The sequence below is a fragment of the Juglans regia genome, chromosome 11 (assembly GCF_001411555.2).
Source record: "Juglans regia cultivar Chandler chromosome 11, Walnut 2.0, whole genome shotgun sequence".
Lineage (NCBI taxonomy): Eukaryota > Viridiplantae > Streptophyta > Magnoliopsida > Fagales > Juglandaceae > Juglans > Juglans regia.
Genome location: NC_049911.1, coordinates 5,667,498 through 5,686,393, shown reverse-complemented (window position 1 = coordinate 5,686,393; position 18,896 = coordinate 5,667,498). Strand labels below are relative to the sequence as shown.

Here is an 18,896-nt window from a genome sequence, read left to right as displayed (position 1 = left end):
TTGAGACAGAGAAAAGAGGCATCACAGAGAGAACTCTGAGAATAGAGTTTATAATTCTTAGAGTTTGAAAACTCCTTTTGAAGCCTTCAAGTCGGGCTCAAATAGCTAAATGAAATCGAGATTTTAAGAATTCGGTCTGAAAAGGAAAATCTTAATTATTGCATAAAAATAAAATAGTAATAAAAAAAGAATTATGTCAAAACTTTGGCCCAAAGTGGAACAACAATCTTCCCTATAAGTGATAGCAAATCATTGCCATAAAAGGAAAAAAATAACTTAAACAACGACCTGGAGCGAAAAATGTTGATCTCGAGGCCAAAACTAGGACCACCAGGCAGAGTATGGTAATCATGATGTGCAGGCTAGAAACAATTTTATAAACTGGGTTCATATTTGTGATTTTAATACCCATGCCAAAGTTAAAGCCAAAATATTGACAAATGCGCAATACTCTCTCAATTCAAACGATTATCACATTGTCATATGTTATTTACGCTAATATGCCTTCTACAGATAGTCTAGGTCTATCAATATCAAGTCAGTCAATTCAACATCATATGACCCAGGTTCCCTACATTAAATGATAAGATGGTTTGTTTTTTTTTTTTTTTCTTGAAAGTGAAATTAATCTTTAATAGACAAACCTCCTAATCAAACAATATATGTAAGAAATAATTGATTAATAAGAAAGGCCCATATTGAATTTTTGAGAAATAAGAGGAAAAGAAAGACAAAGATTGTGAAGGTAAGAAATATAGAGATTGCGAAGGTAAAAAAAAAAAAAGGAGTACCCAAGACGAAGTCATTTTAGTCTTTCTCCTCGAAACATCTTTTTTCTTAGCCCTTACCCAGACGCCTCTATCTTTTCTCTCCACCTGCATAGACACCCCCAATGCCTCTCACTAACAATGGTATGACATGGATTTCAAGCAAATTTGCATTCAAGATACAATGAAGCCTAGAACAACTCTATTTGTCTAACTGCGATATGCAAACTTGAGATTGAAACTGAAAATCCAGTGGGTTGGACCCCATTATTTCAGTTAACAGCCCTTGTTTTGTGGAATTGTAATCTAAAAAGAAAAGAAGAAAAAATGAAAAATGAAAAAAGAAAAAATGAGAGAAAGAAATGAGGTTCAATCCTCACATCTTGGGTCACAAAAATGATCCAACGGAAATGATTTCAAAACAGTAAGTAAAATAAAATAATTTAAACGTAGTGATTAAATGAAAATAGAATAATTAAATCCAACAATAAGTTAATTTAATATGAAAAGTAATTTAAATACATAACAATAATTAATATTAAGAAAGCACTTCAAAAAAATAATTTTTAGAAAATTAAAATTATAAAAATAAGCTAACTAAAAATCTAACTATTTTAAAATAAAAAATTAATTTTTTAAATTAATAAAAATAATTTTTCAATAAAAATATATTAAAATACGAGGTGTTATATGGACCAAGTAGATGCGCTTGAAGATTTAAAAGTTTTCCCTTTCGTTGCCTGCGCTTGCTGCCTTGCACCTTGGGCTGCTAGGCCGCACGCTCAGGCCCATGTAGAGGGATAGGGATGTCCATCCCTTCATTAAATCATTAAAACCCATTTGTTGACTTGGGTGTGATACGAAACCCTTGCCCTTTGCGTCTACCATGGGCTTTACTTCCACAGTACCACTAAGCCAATGGATGGCTTATGCTATATATATAACCCCAATTTATTATAACCATAACCCATAACTTATAAACATTATATAAATTCTCCTCTTTCTAAAATAATTCATAGCTTTCAAGTAGATTCTAAAAATAATATTAATAATAAATATAATATATAATCATTTTGAAAATATTTCTAAAATTCATATATTTAATATCACAAATTACAATAAATATTACAATCCTCCACTTAGGTTGCGATATTAAATTTTCAACAAAATGTTGATATCCTCATGCATACAAAAATGTAATATTTTGACCAGTTTGAACCTTCTATTAGTGCAAGTATTTCAAACTCCTAACAAAGTCAATAGTGGTTCAAACTTAAACCAAGACTTTATAGGTTAAGAACGAAAATACTACACACATGATTCCCACAAATTTTAGCAAAATATCTCACCAATTAGTTTGGACTAATCTATATACTCCATCTTGGTATTCATGAACATTTACAAACATAAACCTTAAACTTTTGCTAGAACTTGTCCCCATTTCTTATATTCACATAGATAAAGTTTTTGTTGTGTCTATGTTACTTCAGACACTTATACAACTATTAAACTTCACTATGAGCATAATACTCATCATTCATTTAGCGTAACAGTCAGCACTGACCATTCTGGATTCTCACATTAAATTAAATTTTAGTGCTATTTCAGCCATTGAGATGTAACTTGTTATTACCCTTTAAAGTTTAGATTATTTATTAATAGTGTAGGGTTGAGTTCCTATTACAAGTAACTTTTAAAAGAAAGGTTTCAAACTCATTCTACTAGATGTACTAGTTACCAAATCTCTGGAGAGTCCCTTTGTGAAACGATTTGCCATGGTTTTACTTTACCACACATATACAATAGTGATAATACCATCAGTTATTATTTGCTTGAAATATTCATGCCTCAAACTAATATGTCTAAATCTTCTATTATATACTTTACTATAAGCCCTAGACGTAGTAGCTTCACTATTACAATGCATAGAATGGTTAACATCGATTTTGGCCACAACTTTATGTCAAATAACAAATTCCTCAATCATTCTGCTTCTTTGCCCATTGTCGCAAGGCTACAAATTCAAATTCAATTGTGTGATGTGAAATACACGTTTGTTTCTTAAAATTCTATGAAACAACCCCACTACCAAGGGTGAAAACCTAACTAGACGTAGCCTTGTTATCACTTGCATTAGTAATTCAACTAGCATCACAATATCTTTCTAGTACAACAGGAAAGTTTGTATAATATAGTCCTAACAACCTAGTCTTTTTAAGGTACCCAAGGTCTTTACTAATTGATTTACAATGCTCCATATATCTAGAAAGTTTGCATAATGTAAAGGAAATATTTTTCCTGGTGCAATGCATTGTATACATTAAACTGTAAATTGTACTAGCATATTTTATAATTCCTCATGCTACAAATTCAAATTCCATTGTAGGATGTGAAATACACATCTTTTTCTTAGAAGCCTTTGAAACAACTCCACCACCAAGGGTGAAAATCTAACTAGACGTACCTTTGTTATCACTTGCATTAGTAATCTAACTGGCATCACAATATCCTTCTAGTATAGCATGGAAGTTGGAATAATTTTACCTTCAATTTTACAGCTATGTTTAAATCTTGAGAGCATTGTAATTTTTATTTTTCTTCAGTTTCTTTAAAATATTACTTTGATGTTTATTTACATTTACATTTTGAAGTTTATTTTCATGAACATGTCTAGGTAAGTTTTCAACTAAGGTTGAGGATGAAACCTCATTGAAAATCAGTAGTATTATTTATGTGATTTATTTTTCCCCCAGTTATTTATGTGTTCAACGATATATTGTTCTTGCTTCATTTCAGTTGAGAAATATAGAATTCTTGATATGAGTTTAATCATATTTTTCTCATGATTGAGAATAATATTAATCAATTGAGAGCCTGCTCTATAATTTTGTTAAAAATAAAATTTTATATCTTTTGTGATTTGTTTTAAAAGATATTAGTGATGATTTGATTTTATATCTTTGAACGAAAAAGAACATATTTTAGATATTTTCTTAAAAAAGGGTTTCAATGATGATATTTTCCATGATAACAAGATTGATTTCTAGATTATTATGTAGATGCTCGGGAAGAATCAATTATCATAAACATATTATTATGAATTAATAAGGTGGATTTCAAAACCTTAGATCATTCTTTAATAATTGTTTATTCTTTATTTATATTAGTTGCATCTTTAGAATTTATTTTAATTCTTTTATTGTGATTGATTTATTAAATTAATTATTTGTCATTTTGATTAATTGATTTTTTAGTTCTAATTAATTTCTTATTTTATTTTACAACTCATCTTTCTAAATTAGATTATAATTTATTTGGTTTATATTTGATTGGTTTTCTACATTTTTACAAGTCCTTGTGGGTTCGACCTCATTCTTGCTAAACTATACTTCGGTACAATCCCTACAGTTAAGAGTATAATTAAAAGTTCACAACAAGTTTTTGGCACCGTTGCTGGGGACTTGAAAACACATTGAATATTGACTAAATTTATTCTTCTACTAGTTGTAGTTATTTTTTATATAAAAAAATAATAGATTCTGAAGTGTTCTCGCCATGATTTTGAGATATGGAGACTAGTATAATACTTTTATAATTGTTTAACTTCAACAAACCATAACATGATTGAGTCAACGAATAGTAGTGAATTTTTGAATTTAACGGATAATGAGACATATAAGTTTCTTGAAAATTTATCAAAAAGCTCCCAGCAATGGAACTTTTCTACTTGTAGAGAAAGATCATCACAGATAGTCAAGAAATGAGGTTTATATGATTAAGTGAGGATCATGATATTAAGGTCAGATTAGATAATATCGCTCGTAAGGTAGAAACTTTAACACTAGGTAGAACCATGAATTCTCTCAATCAAGTTCAGGATGAAGTATGTTCTTTCTGTGCTAGTCCCATGCATATGATATAAACATGTACGTCGTTCCTCACAGGCTTGTTCATAGTGCTATGCTGAGCAAGCAAATATTCTAAATAATTTTGAGAAACCGTTTGCTAGTCCTTTTTCATAGACTTCCAATCCTAATTGGCAAAGTCATCCTAATTTGTCCTGGAGGCGAATCAGCCTCCCATGAATTTAGGTGGACCACAGATGCAGCAACAAAGTCAATATCATCCACCTAACCTGATTTATCCTCATGTTCCCCAATCTGCTCCTCCATTTGTAGCACCACGATAACATCAATCATCATTGGAGGAGTCTCTTAAGACATTCATGGAATCCACTAACCACATCATTCAGGAGGTGAAAAATTCTACTCAGATGAATACTCAAAAAATTTCAAAATTAGAGAGTCAAGTTCGCTAGTTAGCAACCCATATTGGTGAGAAGGATAGAGGAAAATTTCCAAGTCAACCTATATCCAATCCAAAAGGACAGTATGCCCTCAATAATGCATCCAATTCTACTCAGGGATATGAGCATGTTCAACCCATTACCACCCTCAGGTCGGATAGAGAATTTGATAATCAAGTTAAAGTACTAAAAGTGAAAGAGTTGGATTCCACAGAGAAAAAGAATGTCAACCCAAAGTCCCTCAAACCTCATGATTCTAGTCCTTCTGAGCCTATTAAGAAATTTGTTATTACAGTCTCATTTCCTTAGAGGTTGTAAAATTATCAAAAAACACTAAATTTAATGATATTTTAGAGGTGTTTAAGCAATTAAAATTAATATAACATTCCTTGATGCAATTTAGCAAGTATCTACTCATGTGAAATTTCTTAAGGATTTTGTTATAGTAAAAATGAAGAATAATGAAAAAATACATTTTTGACTGAACAAGCTAATTCTGTTGTTTAGAGTAAATATCCAGTCAAATACAAGGACCCTGAATCTCTTACAATTTCATGTAAGATTGAGAATCATCATATTGAGAGATCTCTGTTAGATTTGGGGGTGAGTGTGAACCTGCTATAATATTTTGTACATTCACAGTGAGGCTTAGGGGAGCTAAAATTTACTCAAATGACACTTCAGTTAGCTGATAGGTCTGTTAAAATCCTAGAGGTATTGTTGAGGATGTCTTGATCAAGGTTGACTCGTTCTATTTACCCAAGACTGTAATAGAGCCTAGCTGAGCCAGTCTTTGACTTGCCGAGCTCGAGCTTGACTCGATAAGCTAAATTTCCAACTCGAGCGTGAGCTCGACCTCATCTAAAAAATGAGCTCGAATTGTTTATTTTTTTATTTTTTGAATAAGATTTAATAAAAATAAATTAGATAGATAAAAAATAAAAAATCTAATGTTGAATTTGTACAACTAACAAGTATAAATTCTATTGAATTATAAGATTTTAATAATTTATAAACAATTAATATCTAACTAGTTGATATTTATCCATAATAACAATATATTATATGCATGCAGAAATTATTAATACATACATATAATATGATAGTATATATCTATTTCATATATGGTTCCCACATATTAATATGTGAAACTATTAAATCGTATCAACTAATTATTGTACAAATTATAAAATATAGCTATGAAGTATATTCAAAATATAGACACAAGTAATTATGTTGCATATTATATATATAATTATAAAAATGCTATGCTTATATTATTAGCTAATACATATATATGTATATATACATAGATGTATATTTATATATATTTATCATTATATGAATGAGTTTTAATCGAGTTGAGCTAATGAGTCGATTTGGGCATAAACGAGCAGGCATTAACGAGTCTTAATTAACCAAATCGAGTCGAGTTTTGTAGGGTTTGTGTCATTTAGTAATTGAGCGGGTATCTTCTTTCATGGGCGAGCTTTTTTTTTTTTCACCAATCGAGTTCGATTTGAATTTAACCGTACGTGTACTGAACGGACTATCGAAGAGACTGGTTCATTTACAACCCTATATTTACTAGTGGATTTTGTTGTATTAGACACTAACCCCACTCAAAATGTTAGTACACAAATCCATGTTATTTTGGGTCGTCCTTTCTGAGGATATTCAGATTTTAATTTCGTGAGAGTATAAAGCAGTTAGACAAACAGACTTATTTTAGGTTTCATTGTATCTTGAAGGTAAATTTACATGTAACTAGTGTGCATATCGTTATTGGTGGGAGTGGATATTGTTTTAAAAAAAGAGACATTGTAATGCGCCTTGAAGCAAGCTTTTCTATCACTATTTTTTATTTTGCTGCATCTTTTGCACCAACATGTTTTTATGACTTCTTATGATCATGAGTAGGAGGCCGATCATGGCTATAAATATTTTAAACTGTATGTATGAACTAATTAGTTCCTCACCATTGCTCTAAAGCGTTAGGCAAGTAGTGTCCAGCTTATTAGCATGCACATCAGAAGAAAGTAACCAAGTACGATAAGTTTCATTATTTATACTCACTGTACAACAATCTCCTACCCAAATTTGGTTGTGGTTAAAGTTTTGAACATTAATTATGTAACTGAAGTTTCAAATTGATGTTTCGATGTATATTGTCAATGAAGTTTCAAACTGAGATACAAAACACCTAAATAATTGGTAGTTCATGAGTGGCAACCTTACAAAAATGTTTACCAGTTTAATGCGTGGTAATTTTGACTCATTTATAATGTTGTGTTCAAGTGTTTAATTAGGGTGATTTTACTTTATTTTTCTAATGCGTGGTAATTTTGAGATGTTAGCTTTAAAAGTTTTAAAATGATATGTTTGTATGTTTGGCAAGTGAGAGTACCTCAAGTACTCTTACTACTATTCTTTATTTTATTATTATTTTTTATCTATTTTTCTACTATTCATTACTTTTCACCTACTTTTTATTATTATTCAATATTTTATTATTACTTTTTCATTACTTTTTTACTACTATTCACAAACATTCTCAACACTTCTCAACACTTATCATTTTAAACACCGCATTGCCTTAAATCAATATATGCAGGACCTAATTGTATGTTCACAATGAAATTGTGAGAGTGATGCCAGATAGAATAAGAATTATTCTGATGATTAATTAACAATAAAAATTAAGAATTGATATTGAGACAGTTGTAAATAGAAAGAAAACTCTGAAATTAAAGTTTATTAAAAATAAAATACGTAATAAAATAGGAATCTTTTCAAAAATTTGGCTCAAATTGGAGTAAGAATCATCTCTAAAAGTGACAGCTAAAACTTTCCATAAAAGAAAAATAAAAAACAATAAGCCAATATCATGTATAGATTGTAGTATGTATACCTAAGGCAATAAGCCATACAAAAGAAAATCAAAGACAACAAGCCTATATGTATAGTTTGACAAATCAAGATGCATGCATGGTTCACAGGTGATCACACGCTCAACGACCGTCGTCTAGACTAGTACTTATAAAAGGCTCACCAGAGCTAACTGATGGTGTCGGTACATGATACGAAGGAACAGGCATCTTCAAAGGAAGATTTGGCATTGCAGCCTCAAAATTAAGAACATGAATTGCTTGCCTTATTGACGGCCTAAGACTTCGATCAGGATGACCACACCACAGCCCGACAATCATCAAACACTCAATCTCCTTCTCCTCGAAATCCATATGCAATCTCTCATCAATCGCCATACGAAGCCTTCCACTCCCATAAAGATTCCAAACCCACTCTAGCAATCCCATTGCAGAATCCTTTTCTGGAGGGTCCGTTGACTTTCTTCCGGTAGCAATTTCTAATGCAACAACACCATAACTGTATACATCTGACTCTTTATTAGCCCTACCAGTGGCTATGTATTCTGGAGCCATATAGCCCAACGTTCCAGCCAATCCAGTTGTCTGAGGACCTAGCTCGTGGTCCATGAGCCGAGCCAATCCAAAGTCTCCAAGCTTCACATTAAAACTAGAATCAAGCATGACATTGCTCGATTTGATGTCTCGATGAACGACACATTGCTCCCATTCTTCATGGAGATAAAGTAGCGCAGATGCCAACCCAGAAGCTATCTTGTATCTCACTGCCCAAGTTAAAGGACTCCTCTTGCCAAACAAGTGCACATCAAGGCTACCATTTGGCATAAACTCGTAAACAAGTAGGAACTCACCTTTTTCATGGCACCATCCTATGAGTTGAACCAGATTCCTGTGTCTAATCCTGCTAATAATTTTCACCTCAGTTACGTATTCCTTTCTTCCCTGTTTAGACCCCCTTGAGATTTTCTTCACGGCAACTGCTATATCCAAATCAATGAAGTACCCCTTGTAGACGGCACCAAACCCTCCTTGTCCCAATTTCTTGTCATCTGAAAAATTGTTGGTGGCTAAAGCAAGATATTGGTGAGAAAATCTCCTTGGTCCTGCTCCTCTCTCAAGGTCTTCATTAATTGATGTCAAGTTCACAGTCTCATTTGATTCTTCTTCCTTTTTCTTTACCTTCCATGCAAACAGTATTATACATGTGACAATTGCTACAGCTATCAGAACACCAGCTGAAACTGTTAGACCAACCACTAAACTCTTCTTGTTTGCATTCTTCCCCCCTCTTTCCTTTCTTTCCAAACTTGAACTGAATTCCCATGACTGAATTTTATTGCGCTCTCCAAATTGACTTGTACCAGCTGAAAATCCAACTCTGACCCACTCTGGAAGAACCTGCATGAGATCAATTTCAAAAGAAAGACTCGTATTCTCTTGAGCATTAGACGTTGTTTCATATTTCCAAGAGACGCTCAAGTTCTTCGTAGAAGCATCGTAAGTGACCCATACATCAGCGGTATCTCCGCTGTGTGAGCTGGCATTCCAAGAAGTGTATTTTGTGGAAGCAATTGAGTTGTTATTAATCCCCACATGCTCAAATGGAGGATCCCATTGCGGGTTCACGTACGAGTCGAATTCGACAAGAACAATTTGGTTCTGAGAAGAATCGCTGGTTGTTGTGTTGAATAAGCCTAAAAACCCACCAGCTGAATTTAGAGGGACTTCGAACCCGACAGGAGCCAAGAAGAAGGCTAAACCATGGCCATATTCAGCACGACCTTGGGTGTCGATAACAAAGGAGAAATGTGTGCTAAAGTTAGTGAGTATGCCTGTATCAGAGTCCCATAGAGGCACCCTCTCAGAATAGATAGCTCGGCCGACTCGGCATACATAAGTATATCGGTTGATCAACTCAATGACTCCAACAGAAGGTGCTGCATCTCCCAAGTATAGTATGTTGTCTGCACTGGGTTCAAAGCGAGTTATTTGGAAATAAACTGTGTGAGCGGTGGGAAGAAGTAGAAGGAAGAAGAAGAGACGAAACATGGATTTTTTGTCCTAAAAATGTAATCTACGGCTTGGAAAGTATATAGAGAGAGAGAGAGAGAGAGAAGAGAGAGCAGTTGGATAACTTGCGTCGAAATAGAACGTGAAGTTTCAGTTTATAAAGAATAATACTACTATGCCGACTATTCATATATTTATCTTCTGTTAATTTCTTTCTTTTACTTATTATTTTAAAAATAATTATTAGTATATTGGTTTATTTTTTAAAAATAAATATTTAAATATATCAAAAAAATATATAAAAAAAAAAGAGACGCCCAGCCATCAAAGCTGGTCGGCACATTCCTTCATAAAATTATATCTTTAGGATGCCGAGTTTTATACAGTTCTACTGCCTGCCAGATATATTGTTCTTAATTAAGAAGCGTCGTAAAACATAGACCTTTACGCATATTCTAATTCCATACACCGAGACTTTTACTCAGATTCCTCGATCGCCGGCATACAATTGGCGACAACAGAAATGAAGTGAAATATAAAACAAACAAATTATAGTGATAACCTTAATTAAATATTGGAATTATCAAGATCCTGAATTTCCGAATAACCTAATTATTTGACAGAAAATGAACCTGAATTTCCAAATACCAAGCTTAGTTAAATAAAGTGGATATAGTAAGGAATTTTGCACGCTTCTGCGGAGTAAGATGTGGGTGTAAATATTAGTCCAAGTCAATGTGTTAGCAATCCTCCAAATAAGGTTTATCATTTTTTCTAGAAGCCTTTCGCCGTACGTGGTGGAATCTGTCGGAATCAATGGGGAAATAATTAGAATTTTGTCGCAGGGCGCTACTACAAAACTTCCATTGGGGTGAAAATCCAAGAAGAATCCAAGGCTGCATAATTTGAAGGAAGCTGTCATGCAAACCCCGCTTCTAGACCTACGTATCTTCTCCTCTACTTTAATCATTACAGAATGTGATGCATCGCGAATATCTATAGGAGCAATGTTTCTTGAAGAAAATTGATACCGCAATAGAAAAATAAATACGATTTTGAGTTATGTAGAATATTAGGATCTTTAAGGTAATAATTACACCCATTCAAAATGCCTATTTCATAAAATAAGTCCAAGTGCATTAACATACCTCTACCACGTCTAAGCCATGGATCTACTTGTTGTAATCTCTCACTCAGGTTGCGATAATAAATTTTTAATCAAATACTGATATCTTCATGCATACAAGAAATTATATATTGACTTGAACCTTCAATTAGTGTAAGTATTTCAATTTCCTAACAAAGTCAATGTAGCCTAGGCTTAAACAAGACTTTATACGTTAACAACATAAATATCACACACATGATTCCAACCAATTTTAGCTAGATATCTTACCAATTAGTTTGCATTAATCCATCTAGTCCATCCTAGCATTCATGAAATAATATAAACCTTAAACTTTTGCTAGAAGCTATCCCCACCTCTTATGCTCACATAGATAAAGTTCTTTTTGTTTCTTTGTTAATTCATACACTTATACAACTATTGAACTTTATTAAGAGCATAATAATCATCATTCATTTAGAATAACAGTTAGCACTAACTGTAATGACCTGACCATAAATTTATTAGGGATGAAGGCTGGATAAATTATTGGGCCTAAAACAAGTTTAATAAGCCATATTGGATAAGCTTGCAAGTTATTATTTATTGAAATTTCGTTAGGCCCAAAGGCTCGAAATTTTATTTTTAAATCGCCAGGGTGTAGTTGATGATTTTGGAGAATATAAATGAGCCAATATTTATAAAGCCCAAATTAGATTAGTCGGAAAATTTTGGAAAGATCCCATACCCATAAATTATTATGGTAGATTATAAGAGTTTTATTGGGCTCAATAATTGAACAAAAGACCATTTAGGTCTGATTTAGTTACACAAACCAAATCAAATCATCTCATCTCATATAATCATTACAACTTTTTAAAATTTCTATATAAAATAAAATAAAAAATTCAACTCTTTTAAATCTCAAAACAAAATAATATTAAAAAATTATATTTTAACATTATTTTATTCAACTTTTAACTTTTATCTCATTTCATATTATTTTATCTGTGTAACCAAATAAATTTTAATATTTACAGATCAAGTGGGCCCTATTTAATTGGTGATAGGCTAAAGTATTTATTTTAAAGGCCCAAAAATACTTACCAGACGAATTGGACTTATTTTGGATTTAGGATGATGCCCGTAGGAATTTATTAAATACTTGAACCGTGAAAATACGGACAAGCCTAAGTGATTATTTAGACCGCTTAAACTAACCCAACCTATTTGTCAAGTTGATACACTACCGAGATGTGGGCCCAAATAGTTTGAAATGGACCCAAAACCAAAGCCCGTGATCTAAGCCCAAAAGCACTTCCTTAGACCCGTGCATAACTACATGCATGATTTCTCCCCTTTTTTTTTTTTTTCAATTAGGCCGGTTTCCAATAGCGTGTATATATAGATAAGAGCATTGCTATTCATAAGCCCATATACCACACACCAAAATTTTTTTATATTTTAAAAATTTTTTTAAAGTTTTTTTTAGTTTTATTATTTTTAAAATAATTAAATTATTCTATTCATAATTCATATATCACATATTTGATAAGAGAATAAAATTAAAGAAATCATAAAATGTTGGTGTGTGGTGTATGAGGCTTAGGAATAGAATTTTTCATATAGATAAAGATCATGCACACTTCACGCACAAGTACGGTTTCTTCCCCACTACCTTAGCCCCCTCCAGTGAAGCCACTACTAGAGGCGTTTCTGAAATCCGATTATGACATTGGCCATCCTCTTCCCTCTTCGATTGAGGACGTAGATAAGATAAGTAGTGACTGTTGTGGTTGGCAGCAAGCAACTCCGCCACGGGTGATGTCATTGAACTCTCCCTCCACAATATAAAGCAACGTCACCATTATGCATCTAGTTTTATCGATACAACTTGGTAGCTAAAATTGTCCCTGTTTCAGCCTTTCAAGGAGCTATATAACAAGTCTTGATTTGTCGGGCAATGAAATTTGTGGTTGCATGCATATATAGCTAATGAATGTTTGATTTTTAATTTGTAGCCCTTGCTAGCTGCTGCTTCGTCTTTCACACTACAATATGACCCCCACTTGAGTGTTGTTTACTAAATTCTATCATATTTTATATTTTATTTTTAATATTTGTAACGAAAAATATTATTAAATATTTCTATCTTTTTTAATTTCAGTTATCAATCTTTTTTAATGTTATATTTTTTAACTTTAAATATATATAAACATAAATATATATTTTGATATATTACAAATTGTATATATATAAATATATACAAGTCAATTTTTTAGACTTGTTCACAAATTATGCACTATAAAAATTACATAATTTTTAAATTAGAGTTATATTTAATTTAAATTTACAATTAACGTTTGAACATTAGTAATTCACACTTGAACATTGGCGTAAAATATTTTACGTTCGAACGTTAATTACTAACGTTCGAATGTTGGCGCCAAAACATTTCCCGTTCGCACGTAAGTAGCCACAAGGTTCGAACGTATATTTGACGTTCGAACGTAAATTTCTCATACGTTGGAACGTAAAAAAAATCACATCTATCTTTAGTGACGATTTTCAGAAACCGTTACAGAAAAAGCCGTTTAGTGATAATTTAAGGACTGTCACAATTTCTTAACTATCACTAAAAATTAATTATGTTGTAGTGGAGATCACCCATGCATTACGTTAAAATTATATTTTTCCATGGAATAATGATACGTCATGAACTTTCGAGGGGTGCCTTAATTTGGATTTTTCTCTCAATAAGTCTCCATTAAAAGCACAATTGAACATGGCGAGTTAGGTTATATTTGGACTGAGGTGATTTTAAAACTTTTATGAATAGTAATACTAAAAATAAAAAAATAATGATAGAATATTAAATAATAATAAAAATTATGTAAAATAATAATAAAATAATAAATAATAATAGAATATTTTAAAAATACTATCCAATTAAACTAGCCTTGAGCTGGATGTATTCAGTAAAGAATCGAGTCTTATTTCTTTAAACAATATTTTCATTTAAAAATAAATAAATAAAAATTTAGTTTTGTGTTGTTTTAGCTAAATAGATTAACACTAGTGGGCCAGTGGCGGCTTCTTGTTCTTGATAATTACTCAGGCAAGGAATTACTGCCAACCCATGATACGTAAATATTATCTATGATAATTATTATACCTAAATTGAATTAATGATAGATAACCCAAGTTTTATATGTTCTATCTGCCTTCAATTTTATTTTCTTCTCTTTAATTTCTTTCTAAATATCAAGAAAAAGTGGACCATAAACATATCAGCGCCTTGTTCCTCCACATATTGAATTCTATTGAATTATTTATTGTCTCATTATTTGGGATGTATTAGATCACCATGTTGATACCAATTAATTTATATTTAATTTGGCATAGTGACTCTATCAGACTTAATTTTGGTATTTGCAACTCAAATTAAGGTTGTCATGATGTACGTTAAAATTCCATGATTCTACTCGGGTTGATGTAGCTGTATTGCGCATACCTTATCCTTTATTCTTAAAAATTTAAAATTGGAATGGGTCTGTACTTCAATTGTGGAACACACGTTCCCTATTTTCTCCATCCTTCAGACCAACTTGATTGAATTAAGGACCTACTCGAACATCTCTCTAGGCAAGCCAATATTGTTGTTTGAAGAACACAGAGCGACTCATCAATCTCATGTCATTCCATGTTATCTAGCTGTTGTTTTATCGGATATATAAATATATATATATATATATATATCTTCCTAATACTTAAAAGCATGTATAAGATCAACAGTAGTGAATAGTAAATTCAGTGGATTCAGCGGCATCGTCTTCTTCTCGTTCATTTCCTTCCTATCTTATTTCATTCAGTCACATTTTTACATCTTAGTTGAACATTAAACATCTGGTTAGCTCTTTTTCGGACAGTCCAAAATATCTAGCCTTATAAAAGGGATGGAATGCAAGATATTTTGTAGAATCTGCAGACGTTTCATATTCGAGTGGAGGAAGAAATATTTCTTGCCGTGCTGTTTGAGAGTTTTCTTCTCGTCGTTTGGTATGCAAAAATTCCTAATTTCACTTCAGCATGTTGTTTTTCATCTTCTCTTTCTCGCATATTTATTTTTATTTCAGATGTATTTTCGCATCTCTGTTTTCTTTCTTCTATGTTTCTTTTTGGTTTGACGAGAGGAAGAGAGAGTTGCCGTGTGCGTGTGAATGGTAGTGTGCGATGGAGAGGGAAAGGGAACTTCGTGGTGGCCGGGTCTGGTAGAGATTGTCGCCGGTATGAAGTGGTGGAGGTGTGGTGGCGTGGGTGGCCGCCAACGGCTGCGCTGGTTGAGAGAAATGGGAGAAACCCATTTCGGATGGGTTTCCAAGGGGGACAGATTGGGCTGCGCGTAGGGGACATCGGTGGTGGCTGGGTTGGTCGCCGGCGTGAGGGGGAGTCGTCTGTGGTGGTCGTGACGGTAGGTGGCCGCGTACGGCGGCACCGGTTGAGAGAAATGGAAGAAACCCATTTCGGATGGGTTTTCGCAGGGGAGACCTAGGGCTGCTCGTGGGGGACATCAATGGTGCCTCGGTTGGTCGTCGGCGTCAGAGGGACTCCCCGGTGGTGGCGGTGAGACTGGCCGGCGCACGGCGGCGCCTGGCTGGGCTGAAGGAGAATGGACGTGAGGAACATTCGGGCCACAGAGAGACAACGTGAGGGAAAAAAAAATTAATGAGGGAAAAAAATAATAATAAAATCATTATAAATTCACTAAAAAAAATAATATATATTGAAAAATATCTATTTATTTGTTATTAATAAATAATAGTCAATTGTTTTTTTTTTTTTTTTTTTTTTGCATAAAACTGAATATATAATATAATGTTAATAGGAATGTTTAGATAGAAAATAACTTTAGATGAAAAACTCAATAATATCCCTAATAACATCGGTATCCCAGTCAAAATCATTATAAATTCACTACAATAATTTATGTTAAAAAATATCTAATTATTTGTTATTAATAAATATCAGTCAATTCTTTGTTTTTTTGCATAAAATTGAATATATAATATAATGTAAATAGGAATGTTTAGATAGAAAATAACTCTAGATGAAAAACTTAGCAATGTCCCTAATAACATCAGTATCATAGTCAAAATCATTATAAAGTCACTACAAAAAATAATATATGTTTAAAAATATCTAATTATTTGATATTAATAAATAATAGTCATTTCTTTTTTTTTTTTTTTTGCATAAAAATGAATATATAATATAATGTAAATAGAAATGTTTAAATAGGAGTCTATTTCATTAAAATTTCATAAAGCCCATTGAAGTTAATTAGAAGAAACTTTTTTCTGTTTAAGCTAATACAAGTGAGGCCAGGGTGTACGTACTAGGGTGGGTGTAGAGAGGGTAGAGAGGGGATTCTTTCCCATTATTATTTTTAAAAAATAATAAACATTAATTTAATGGTTGATAGACAATGCATGCAGCTACATCAGAACAATGTGATAGAGATGAGACGGGAAAATGAACATTATGAACGCACTCTTAAATGTCACACGGATTTGTGAACAGATCCAAGGCCAAGTATCTACATATGGTATCGACATGATTATTAATCTAGACTTAAGAGATCATATATAATTATTAAGATATTCAGTGACTAGGAGTACTTAGTGTGAGGTTGGGTATTAGCTGTTAGCTAGGCCGGGAACCAAAAATTAAAAATAAAATAAAATAAAATAAAATAAAAGAATTGCAAGAAATAATTAATTAAAGAAAGAAATTCAAATTACCTTCTCAGAAATAGCATCTTGAACAATAATAATGTCACTGGTAATTGCAACTATCACCTTTCCGGTTGAAGATTCAGTGTCAAAGACACTAATATCTTGATTTAACATGGATCTCAAATATGCCATCTGCATCTTTCCCGCTTGCCTTTCCCCAATATACATCCAACAAGCCACCTCTATATATAATTTTATCAAGTATAATTAATATATATATATATATATATAATTACACACATCGTGTTCATGTAAGGAGGAGGAAGATCAAGAGCAATTAATAAATAATTAATGCTCGGCCAGAAAATTAAAGTGTTTGTTTACCTGTCCATGAAGAAAACAGTATAGCTATACTGAGATACACAAAATCCAGTCAGTACTGCACACAGAACATTGAATAAAATATGTCAGAACATTGAAAATGGGTTTGGGAGCTACTGGCAAGCAACTTGCTCCACATTTTCCTTTATGCATGTGGATGGTCGACCTGCCCTGGCACGTAACTTTTGGCTTACTTCTTTTTGTATTGTATTGATCTTTGTCTTAAGAAAATGAAAGCAGAAATTTGAAAAAATTGTATTTTATATTTAAATAGTATTTACAAAAATAATTAAAAAATTTTGAGATTTTCTTATCTCGTCTAACTTTCCAAACAAGCCCAAAAACAAAATGAGCTGAGATCAGGGGCTAAAACAAGAAAAAAAATCCAAGGCTAGGCAATAAAAAAGAGGCTTTTTTAGTTGACACAAGGTTTGAGTGGATTATAAACAAAGTGAAATAGTATAGAATAATGTACGTCAAACCGGCTTACGTTTATGTTTATTCAATTATTGGTTTTAAAATACATTACTCTTCTATTATCAAAATTTCTTCTTTCCAGTTATCTTCATAAGTGATGTTAATATGATTAATTATTTAATGATTCAAATGAACATATAGTAGTATATATATAAGAGTCTGCAGACAAAATATAACGTTCTAAAAAATTTCAAAATTTGTTGCTTTCTTTTATTTGTTTAAATAGTTGATTCGGTTGTGAGTTTTTGATTTATACATTTTTCGTCTGCAATTCATACTAAAAAAGTCATATAATTTTTGTTGGTGGTGCATTTCTAATTATTATTCTCCATTTTTTGCAGCTTGGTTGAGTTTGCTAACTTGGTTGGATTTCTTTCGTCTATTTCTAATAGTACCAAGGTAACCAACAATGCTCTGAATGTATCTATTTCAATTGTTGTTTTTTGTTTGTTCAAACATATATTTTGATTGAAAATGTTTATGACCTTGCATCATCATGAGCATATAGTGATGTATATATAAAAGTCTACAAATAAAATATAACATTCTCATGGATTTCAAAATTTATTGTTTTATTTTATTCGTTTAAAGAGTTGATTTCATTGTAAGTTTTTGGTTTTGACCTACTTCGTCTTGAATTCATACTAAAAAATTCTTAGTTTTTATATTTGTTGGTAGTACATTCTAAATTTTCATTCTCCATCCACCAAATACAATACTAACTCTAAATATATAGATTATTGTCTAATATAGACCTTGAATATCCTCATAGACCTATAGTTTGTTTTCCAAACTTACTTGAACCTATTGTTTGTTTAAATTTATTGCTATTTAAATTAGTAGTTTCTAATTAGAATAATCTATATTATCCTCATAGACCTTATCATTAAATTCTCTTCTTCTATATTATATGTTTATATTTTAGAACAATTAAATACAGGGCAAACGTGCCTCGCACGTAACTTCACCGCTAGTATATATATATATATATATATATATATATATATATATATATATATATGAATGCATAATGTTAGGTTGCTGCCTAGAAATGATCATTGGATGCCGTTTAGGCAAAACTCATCTCTTTTATTTTTTTATTTTCATATTTTTTTAACATCTTTAAATATTTTTAAAAAATAAAAAAAATATCAATACACTAATAGTTATTTTCTTAATCAATAAATAAAAAAAAATTAAATATATGAGCAATTAAAATGAAAAGAT

The 18,896-nt window shown here is 31.9% G+C and overlaps 2 protein-coding genes across 2 annotated transcripts in view; one reads left to right on the top strand and one right to left on the bottom strand.

Annotated features, from left to right (window-relative positions):
• The window catches only part of LOC109019297 (receptor-like protein 13), a 63,836-nt gene that overhangs the window by 9,168 nt on the left and 35,772 nt on the right, over window positions 1–18,896 (top strand). The gene's annotated exons all lie outside the window — the stretch shown is intronic.
• Window positions 8,085–17,003, bottom strand: LOC109014893 (L-type lectin-domain containing receptor kinase IX.1-like). The gene is made up of 3 exons (XM_035695564.1): window positions 16,878–17,003; window positions 13,976–14,030; window positions 8,085–10,012 (listed from the first exon to the last, which is right to left on the bottom strand). Exons 1-3 carry the CDS (start codon window positions 17,001–17,003, stop codon window positions 8,085–8,087), a joined length of 2,109 nt encoding a protein of 702 aa, XP_035551457.1.

Excerpts from the sequence above, each read along its gene's own strand:
- LOC109014893 (XM_035695564.1), bottom strand. The coding sequence starts at position 17,003 with ATGGCATATTTGAGATCCATGTTAAATCAAGATATTAGTGTCTTTGAC. Across the intron at positions 14,031-16,877 it reads AAGATGCTATTTCTGAGAAG|TTTAATTGGATAGTATTTTT; the intron begins GTAATTTGAATT and ends GCTCAAGGCTAG. Across the intron at positions 10,013-13,975 it reads TATTTATTATTTTATTATTA|CCATGTTTCGTCTCTTCTTC; the intron begins TTTTACATAATT and ends AGGACAAAAAAT.